This window comes from Hypoxylon fragiforme, assembly GCF_022984875.1.
Source record: "Hypoxylon fragiforme strain CBS 206.31 chromosome Unknown GGS25scaffold_8, whole genome shotgun sequence".
NCBI classification, from domain to species: Eukaryota; Fungi; Ascomycota; class Sordariomycetes; order Xylariales; family Hypoxylaceae; genus Hypoxylon; species Hypoxylon fragiforme.
In genome coordinates, this window is record NW_026054763.1 from 1,266,929 (window position 1) to 1,276,669 (window position 9,741).

At 50.9% G+C, this 9,741-nt stretch overlaps 4 protein-coding genes across 4 annotated transcripts; 2 read left to right on the forward strand and 2 right to left on the reverse strand.

Annotated features, from left to right (window-relative positions):
- Positions 1 to 253: 253 nt before the first annotated feature.
- Positions 254 to 3,230, reverse strand: GGS25DRAFT_503222 (uncharacterized protein). The gene is made up of 4 exons (XM_049262057.1): positions 2,412 to 3,230; positions 1,947 to 2,352; positions 1,553 to 1,855; positions 254 to 1,459 (listed from the first exon to the last, which is right to left on the reverse strand). The coding sequence occupies exons 1-4, from the start codon at positions 2,749 to 2,751 to the stop codon at positions 853 to 855; spliced, it is 1,656 nt and encodes a 551-aa protein (XP_049113821.1). The 5' UTR covers positions 2,752 to 3,230; the 3' UTR covers positions 254 to 852.
- GGS25DRAFT_503230 (uncharacterized protein) lies at positions 3,209 to 5,254 on the forward strand. The gene is made up of 3 exons (XM_049262058.1): positions 3,209 to 3,815; positions 3,978 to 5,052; positions 5,192 to 5,254. The coding sequence occupies exons 1-2, from the start codon at positions 3,544 to 3,546 to the stop codon at positions 4,576 to 4,578; spliced, it is 873 nt and encodes a 290-aa protein (XP_049113822.1). The 5' UTR covers positions 3,209 to 3,543; the 3' UTR covers positions 4,579 to 5,052; positions 5,192 to 5,254.
- GGS25DRAFT_411402 (putative oxidoreductase,short chain dehydrogenase) lies at positions 5,059 to 6,568 on the reverse strand. The gene has a single exon (XM_049258497.1). The coding sequence runs from the start codon at positions 6,381 to 6,383 to the stop codon at positions 5,310 to 5,312; it is 1,074 nt and encodes a 357-aa protein (XP_049113823.1). The 5' UTR covers positions 6,384 to 6,568; the 3' UTR covers positions 5,059 to 5,309.
- A 1,573-nt stretch (positions 6,569 to 8,141) lies between these two features.
- GGS25DRAFT_503240 (Ctr copper transporter) lies at positions 8,142 to 9,741 on the forward strand. Its single transcript, XM_049262059.1, has 2 exons — positions 8,142 to 9,198; positions 9,263 to 9,741. The coding sequence occupies exons 1-2, from the start codon at positions 8,735 to 8,737 to the stop codon at positions 9,366 to 9,368; spliced, it is 570 nt and encodes a 189-aa protein (XP_049113824.1). The 5' UTR covers positions 8,142 to 8,734; the 3' UTR covers positions 9,369 to 9,741.

A 9,741-nucleotide genomic window follows, 5' to 3' on the forward strand; every position in this document is an offset into this window, starting at 1 on the left:
TCACCCTGCGCCGTCCTATCAAAAGTATCCTCTCCGCCTCTTTTTTATGCATGTTGGTTCTCATCAGCATGCAAGAAATAAGTCGACGTGGTATCGCCGCCGTGATCGTCAGCCAATACAGGATCGCAGAAACAAGATTGCAGGATTATTCATCCTTGCTCATCCGTTCTGCTGGGAATTGGGAGCTGGTTTGATAGGTAAGGAAGGCATTGGTTTATTGATCAGGTCGGCGATTATACAGTATACACTGCCGGTGTAGCTCATAGCCCTGGTTAAATAGAGCATTGAATTTTAGAAAGCGACATAAGTGAGGGCGATTGGACATGCACATTGGTGCGGATCGTATAAACCGACGTTGTTCCCCGCATACTAGATCTCCCCATACCAAGATACGAAGATAGTATCCAATCCAAGGTTTGTTCGGGAAGCAGCCGCTTTTAGACACGATCCGGCCCGACAGAAACGCTAGGTCCATCGGCAAATGGTCATCCAACATTATCACCGATACATTAGTAGGTACAGGGCTTTATTCTACGGCGGTAAGTTGGCCAAGCACATCTCGCGCCTAGAAAATCAACAGGCCCTAGGCCAAATCTAATTGGCAGAATCATGCGCCTCCCGGTTACCCCTGGCAGCAGCCCCCCTTATCTTTTCATTTCAAATGCGGCTCTTATCTATCTAAATGTAGGAAGCCGTGAAGTAAAGCCGTGTATGTAGGTACCTTTTAACTATGTAATAACGCCATAGCCAAACGCCCGACCCGCCCCCAACCCCCCCCTAAACCCCTAAACAAAGGCTATCAAACATACACACAGCCAGTTACCTACCTAACCTACACACACCACTATGCAGTTACTTCTCCTTAACAGGATGCAACAACATCGGCGGTAGCCTCCGCCCCTCCAAATACTTCTTCCACAGCTTCTCCGCGCCGCCGCCCGTGAACCAGTAGCTCGCCTCCCACCAGGGGCCCTGCACCCACCCCGTCTTCGCGTACAACATCGACGGCGTCGCCCCGCCCGCCCTCGAGTGCGGCGGGCCCCTGTTGAGCTCCCCGGCAAGCTGCCGCGCCGCGCGCATCTCCTCCCCCCTTTGCCCCTTCCCATCCCCGTCCTTGTTGTTGTCATTGTTGTTGTTGTTAACGCCGAAGTATATCGGCTGCGGCACCGCCACCGCCTTGAGCCCGTGCAGCAGCGCGAACGTCTCCAGCGTCGCCTCGCTGACGACCGAGCGCCCGTGCTCGCGCTGCGCCGCGTCGACGAGGCGGAGGAGTCGCCGGGAAGAGCGCGTGATGCTGACGATGGCGGCGCGCCGCGGGGTGGATGCGCCCGAGGCGAAGCCGTGGATCGCGTCCTCGTATACCCAGCCTGTGCCGATCGGGTCGATCATGGGCATCAGGCTGATTAGGTCGGGCTCGGAGTTGAGGCCCCAGGTGAGCTTGGTGCGGGGGGGTGGGTTTCTGGGTTGGTTAGGTGAGAGGGAGGCTTTTGGTAGGGAGGTGGGTAGGTCAAAACGAAAAAAAAGGGGGAGAAATTACTTGCGACAGACTTACTGTTCATAAGGTGTGAAATCGTCAGTGGCCGCTGGCCCCCAGATCCCCGTGTCCCCGATTTCCGCATCGACGGTGGCGGAGAAGTTTTCGTAAGAGTGGTCGTGGAGCTGGGGGATGTAGAAGCGGCCGTTGCGCTCCCAGAGGTTGCGCCGCCTTTGGGCGCGGGCGAAGGTGGCGGTGGATTCGAGGGTGTCGTGGACGTGGCCCGTGAAGCGCAGGTCCATCTCTAGCTGCCAGATGTAGTCGAACTGCTTGAATTTGCGGGAGAATATTTGCAGGGCCTGGTACATCTGGTCCTGTGCTCTAGGGATTGGGAAGGTGAGTTAGCCGAGTTAAGGGGGGGGATGGGGTTCCGAGGACACGGTAGTAGGGTAAGAAATCAGGTTCAACTAACCCATGTTCTTGCACCAGGGGATACCATGCTTCCAGCGTCCTCTCGTTAAACAGAATAGCCATGTCCCGAAACTCTTCCGGGACGAATTCGCGCAGAGCCTGTTCATAGGCAGCGACGTCTTCTTCGAGGCGAATTTCGGGGTTCTTGACATTGACGAGGAGGAATACTTGGTAAGCGCCGGCACGCTGGAGCGAAGCCTCGGCGATAAGGGCGCGGAGCCACGCAAGCCTCTTCTCGGTGTACTCGTAGTTATCCCATGTCCTTAACACGACCGCAGTCCTGCCCTTGCTTCCTTCTAGCCTTAGTGCGGTCTCCGCCTCCACGGGGAGGTGCCAGATTCGCCGTATCTGGTTTTCGAGGGGTGACAGCTTATACTCCCTTGCAGCGCATCGTCTTTGTACGTGGCCTTTTATGATTTCATCAGAGCCAGAAGCAAGCATCTCGTGCAGAAGATCCGAAACTTACCCCATTTCACTTCGGACCAGTTACGGCCAGGGGATGTCTGGTACGGGTCGAGTCGGGAACTGGCTACTGAACACCGCTCCGGGTCCCCCAAGACAGAGGAATCCCCCACCATAGGCAAGTTAACTTTCCCGGAGCATTTCTCATACGACGACTGCTCTGAATCCGAGTCGTGTGAACCGGGCCATATTTGGCACGTATCTGTCCTTGTGGCAGCAGATGATACCCAAGATAGTGAGTTGCGGAACGAGAAGGACGATGGGTATGTTAGAAAAGTGAGAACAAATAGGGTGACCGTAGTGCATGAAATGAAACGCTTTGTGATCAGAGGATATCGCATCATTTCAGTGGTGCTACTACCACATTTGTCTAGGAAACAAAAAGAAAAAAGGACGACTTTGCGAGAGTTATTTCTTTTAAACGTTGTTCGAACCTCGGGGATATATATTCAAAATTTATCCAACGTATAATACAATAGTTTAAGTACATACTAGGTAGGCAATGGTTAAGTACCAACATCGAGCTGACTTTCTAATTACTAAGTAGGCAGCCTTCCTGATGTGTTTGACAGAACAGCCCACGATCATAGACTAGGGCTACCCTGCCACATGGGGTCTCGATTAGATTAAGATCACGTAGCCCAAGAAACTGTGAGACTAAGTACTAATAGGTCATATCGTGACGGTGTATTCACCTCTGTTGGTAACGCCGCTCATTGGCCAACGCTCGGTCAGGGGTCGTATTGCATGCCTACCTAGGAGGATCTTTGGCGCTTGAAGGCGAATTGCGACCTATTATACGTGTCAAGGTTCCATAGCTAAGCAGGGTTACCTATGTACGGTCTATTTTTGTCCAACGGCATTGTCTAATTATCAGATAGGTACATACACGCTACACTAGGTAATGGGCAAATAGTATCCGTCGGTGTATATAGTTACACATAGTTACACGGGAGTCGGGACAGTGTCTTGGGCACTTGTGCAAGTGGACCAAAGGCTCGTCAGCCGTCGATAATATACGCATGCTGCTCACCGTCCTGTGTCCCTTCACTCAGTAATAATTCACAGCATGTCCTTTTCCCTCGAGTTTCCCTAGGATTTTCCTTCAAAGTTCTCTGCCAGTAACAACCTCCACGATGACAAATCTCGGGCCGCTCACCACGATATTCACACCCAGCGGCCCAGACTGCGCTTCAACTTTCGCCGGCTTCGTTGATGATAATGCGTGGATACAATACGGCGTCGGCGGATCGGCATCGTCCGCCTGTCTACCCCCCAATTTTCGACCTGTTGACCCCTATTATTACTCACCTGGAATATGTCCCTCGGGCTATACAACCGCCTGTAACGCTCAGATATCTCCATCAACGGGTACACTTGTGGAAACAGTGGCTACATGCTGTCCTAGGTAGGTAGGGCCGATGAACCCTTATTTAGGTAGATATCCTGTAGTGCCCAGGCGGGGTCTAGACAATGGCCAACGAACGATTCCTAGGGGTAACTCATGTGAAGTTCTTCTCCGGAGATGTAGATAGTCAGTCTACTAACTCGTTGCCTCACGGGAAAATAGTTCATATTCATGCCGCGACAGCCGCGGTAACGATCCCTTTGGCTGTTTGTCATGTTTCACTGGGTGGGAAACCTTCTCGGTCAGCACCTTTTTCTTCTCGACCAACTCAGATGGATCGACGACGAGAATCGACGCCGGAACGACTACCGCAACATGGTCGAGTAATTGCGTCCGGGCCTATGCACCGATTGTCCATGTGGCAAGTGGGGATGTTCTGATCACCGGCTCGACGGATTTACCAGCGTCCACCGGTAGCGGCTCTAGCATACCTACAGCGACAGGCTCGACTTCCACAGCAGATGAGACGGACTCGCCGAAACTGAGCGCTGGGGCCGCTGCCGGGATTGGAGTTGGGTGTGGACTGGTAACCATAGGGCTGATAGGGGTGATGGTATTCGTATTGATGCGTCGGCGAAGACGACGGCTGCAGGCCAATTCTACGGACGAAACCTCTCGAGTCGATGAGCGCGATAAACCACATCCAGAGCTGCTGGTTCCCCCACACCCTCCCACCTACGAGCTGGATCCGTTCCAAGAACTTCCTCGCCAACTTGATTCGTTTGAACATCCGCGTTACGAGCTGAACGCGGAGAGCAAATAGATGATATTGGTTGGGCTTTCCTAGTATACCGAGAAAACATATCACGAATACTATATGAATCTTATTGAATTCTTTTGTCATTACGGAAGCGAAGCGGGTAAAAATGGCTTGTGGGGCGGTTGCGGTACTGGATATTCATGTAGATGCATTTGAGAGCGACCTCCTTAGCGATAGCAAGATGTAAATTCCCAGATTTGATTACTTTTAGGTTTTCAAGCTTGAACATTTACATAATACTTATACATATAAGATATCACGTACCTCCAGCTATTTTCTTTTCATATGTGCTATCCAAGCCAAGTTAAAAAACAGGCTGATATCAAGGGAGCGTCAAACTCAAAGAGCCAATGTGGGCTAAGTGACACTCAGCGACTACAACGCCAATACGTCACATATAATTGAATAAAAATACACGATGTTCTCCACTCGAACTAATACCTTGCCATAATTTCTTAGATTTTATATGCAATTGATGTAAGTGAGGAAATAAACCTGAAATAAAGGCAATATATGCATTAAGCTCTTAAAGTCTACTAGGTTAGGCGACTAGTGGGACTGATAGGTATCAAAAAACACTCTCCTCCGAGCACAACTACTAATAAAAGATCTCAAGACCACTTAATCTGGTATCATATACCATAGATGACGCCAAATCTACATGGGGGATAGTATACGCAAGGCCGTGCGGCAAGCACCAACAGCAAAAAAACGCCACCTATCGCAGCATCTCATCAAGCCTCCTTCAACTCCTCGCTCTCCGCTCTCCTCATCTTATGCATGACGTCCATCGACACCTTATCCTGGACCCACCTCGGCAGCGCCGCCAGCACACTCGACGCGACCTCCTGCAGCGCATGGGCCCAGTACCCCTCGACGACGCCGTTGTCGTGGCCCGCCCTCGCGAGCGCGGCCCTCGCCATCGTCTGCGTGCTCGGCAAGAAAGCCGTCGGCGGCTCCTTGCAGTCGCTCGCGCCCGTGACGCGGCCGACCCGGATTCCCAGGATCTCGACCGCGGCGCGGCCCTCCATCTTCATCTCGAGGCGCAGGCAGCGCGTGGCCGTCATGAAGAACGCCTTGCTGGCGGAGTAGACCGCGATGAGCGGGAATCCGCCGTCGCCCATCGAGCTCATGTTGATGACGAGCGAGGGCTGGTGGCGCGTCAGGTTCGGCAGCAGCGCGCGCGTCAGGTGCAGCGGGAACAGGCCGTTGAGGCTGACGTTGCCCGTGATGCGCTCCTCGGACGAGGCGCTCAGGGGCAGGAAGCGCGGGTTGGTGGCGCCGCCGCCGGCGTTGTTGACGAGGACGGTGAGGTTGATGTCGTCGAGCTCGCGCGCGATGGCGTCGAAGTCCAGCGTCTTGCTGCCGTCGTGCTGCGAGTGCCCCACGACGCAGGCGACGGTGCTGGCGTCCGCGACGAGGATCCGGAAGGACCGTTGGGGGAACGCCGCTTGCAGCTGCGAGAGCACGCGGCGCAGCTTCTCGGGGTTGCGGCCGTGGATTACTACGTTGAAGCCCTTGGCGGCAAGCTCGTGGGCATACGCGGTGCCGATGCCGTCGGAGGCGCCAGTGACCAGGGCCCAGGGTGGCTGCCCGTCCGGTGTTGGGTGGGCATAGCGGTGCAAGCCAGATGGTCGGATGTAGATAAACGTCAACTTCAGGGTTTTGTACAGCAGGGAAAGCAGGGCAGCGGAGCCAACGACACCGCAGGTAGTAGTAAGTAGAGGTGGGATTCTTATGTTCGGGAGTGATATGCTACTTGGCAATGACAAGCTGCTTGGGAACGTTATGCTGGTTGGGAACGACATGCTGGCGGATGTTTTTAATGTATGGTAAGTAGTGACTGACTAGAGACTGTTTCCTTTTCAATTTAAAGGCGTATGTACAGCGCCGAGAATGGTAATGTGATTCTTTGGAGGGCCAAGGGGTATTTATCGCATCTGTCGCATTTATCGCATTTATCGCGATATCCCATAGCAGAGTACGAAGTACGCTACCTAGCTAAGGTCAAGGCCTCCAGGGGTTCTTATTCTTATTCGTATTCTTTACTAAGCTAATCTAGGCCCAGCCATTGCATGAAAGCTTGGAAGTGCCAACCACAAGCCTCAAACTACCACCCTTCCTAAAGTAAAATGCATAAATCTATAAGAATCTATAGGGTCCTTAACATCGGGTAGGCATTACCTCCGTGGCCTGCCTGTATATAATACCCCGCAATCGGTCGGACTTCTCGTAAAATGCACACTCGTGAATAATTAAACGACGGCACGATGGGGGGCTCCAACCTTTTCGCATATCCGCTCGCTTTCAGCATATGAGCAATGGTCTCGCAAGCCGTGCTTGCGATGTCTGGGGAGGGAGACTGCACAAGGAATTTGTCTGACTTGGTCTCTTCCCACTGTAGCCAACCACCTGGTTTCAATGGAGAGAGCGCGGCGGATACCTAACAGTGACGTGACACCAACGTCAGCTATAATACTCGCGAAAGCTCGATGCCATTGCCACATGCAAGGTCAGCGACTTGCAATTGTTTTACGTCCGCGATGGAGTCTTGCAGACGTGGCTCGAGGAAATACCCGAGTGTGTTCTGGCATAGGAAATGCTGGAGATGTAGGCGGGCGGAAGTTCGGAAATTCCTAGTCAGAGAATTCCAGTATGTCGAAGCGTCATAACGGACAGTAAAAAGATTCGATTATGAGGATTACATGCCATCATTTTCACATGTTGTTGGTAATTAGTTGCTGTCGTTTGTTTGTGGTGACATGAAAATGGCACACGAGCCACATTTGCCAGCCCTTCTAGCCACATATGGTCCCGGTACGACAGGCAACACACACAGTGCGGGGGTAATCGATAAGGTTGAAGATGCCCTCATTCCAACTCCGCGAGGAAACATGCCTAGCTACCTAGGTATCTTTCCCTATCATATAGGTTAGTAAGCTGATGGCAGAAACCAATACAATATAGGTAGTGGATGGCAGACAGCTTCGTCTAGAGCCAATATTGCAACCGTCATACTGTCCAGGAGGCACCAATTCCAGAAACCCCTTATACACCAGTGTTCGTCTTCAGGAATAGCGTGGGTATCATTGAGTTATTCTGGAGATCAATATCTGGTCATTGTTATGCGATGCGTGTCGATTTTAGACAATCGATAGAGATCTATGAGCAGCCGACCACTAAACGGAGTCTGAGTGCAGATCATCACCAAAGACACCCCGATGGAGTTGTACTCGTCCTGGTAATAGTGCTCAGTCAGAACATGAGGGAGCCAATATTCCATTGCCCCAAGTTCTTATCTATGAGATGAGTATTGATTACATGCCTTGGAAGCGCAGACAAGGTTCACGAAGTGAAGGGTATGATGTGATGGATGTGATGGATGTGGTGGATGTGGTACCTGTACGTCTAAATGAAGCATCATACTACTTAATCCGGCTTGGCACCGAGATGGTCAGACAGATACTAGGTAGGGTACAGATAGCACAGAGAGGGTACAGAGAAGGTACAGAGAGGGTATTTGAGCATGATAATCAGAAAGAGAAAGAGGCACCTTCCTCTGATTAGGTATAATACTAACTAACTAACCTTAGGCAATTGCGAACTTGTCCCCTCCCCTTTTAGGGCCGTAAAGGCAGGTACTCATGTAACCCGTGTTAATCATGTACCACGTAACCAGACTGGTCACTTCAAACATTTCATAAAGAAAAGAAACTTGAACCCACCCATCAACTTTTCTACACTCTTAACTTTCTTTCTTTCAATCTTCCCTTCACTTACGACTTGACGTTGACATAAAACTTTTTTTGTTTGTTCTCACGTCCTATTGTTCTTCCAAGAGGGGTGGCCATTCCACTCCAACCCATCATTCGTGTGCAAATCTCAGGCTCTCCCTTGCTACCTACTTTGATCCCTTCCCTTCCTCTAAAGGTTTCACTTCTACATCCCACGATTCACTGTTTTATGATCCTGCATATCTGTTAGTCAGCTGGAATTCTGAACATCAACAACAATATTCTCTCATATTTCGTCAACTTTTCAAGCTACTTAGTTGATAAGCCCGTCACATTAGAACAACTGCGCTACCTACTACCTTATACCACTCACTTCACTTTACTCATCCATCACATCTTCGGCATCTAACAAAGCTGTTACAACCATGTTGGAACCACGCCACGGCCACGAGCACATGGCAGGTATGAGTATGGATGGCATGGATATGTCTTCGGATATGCATACAGTCTTCCAGAACAGCAAATCCACCCCACTCTATTCCGATTCTTGGACACCAAACTCCACAGGCGCCTACGCTGGTACTATTATATTCTTACTCGTCCTCGGTATCATCTTTCGACTTCTCCTTGCAGGCAAGGCACTCGCAGAGGAGCGCTGGCTCGATATCGAGATGAAGCGCAGATATGTCGTGGTACAGGGCAAGCTTCCTATCGCAGAACAAGTGTCGACCGACAGCCTCAGCAAGAAGATGACTCTTACAGAGAATGGTATCGAAGAAGACGTCGTCGTGGTCCAGAAAAAGAAAACCCATCTACGTCCATGGAGAATGTCGGTTGACCCCTTACGCGCAGTGCTGGATACCTGCATTGCCGGTATTGGCTATCTTCTGTGAGTCATATACTTGCCTAGACCTACTATCTAAGAAAATAACCATGCGCTAACAAAAGGTTAGGATGTTGGCGGTTATGACGATGAATATCGGCTACTTTATCGCAGTCCTCGGCGGTACTTTCCTAGGCAGCCTGCTTGTCGGCCGCTTCTACAGCGCGGAGCACTGAGAGGAATAATGGCTGGAGAGGATGGGATTGCCGACTCACATGTCGCCAAGACGACATACATTAAATTTTCAATCTATAATACAACGGTAAAAGTACTGTCTTGGTCGTTTTAGAGCAGTGGATATGGTATCCATTCGGTTCTAGGCTGTTGATATCAGCCTGTAAAGGCCAAGGGGGGAGGGGTTATGCTGTTATTGTCATTACGATTTGAGCCCGGCGTTACGGACAAGGAAACAACCAATCATGCAATTGTACTTGGAACGAGTTGATGCTCTTCAAGAATCGCATCCTGTTTACGGAGAAATTAAAGGTCATTATGATGTCAGATTGCTTGATCTCTACTTTTGAAAATTTATCTGCTTATAATCGTGAA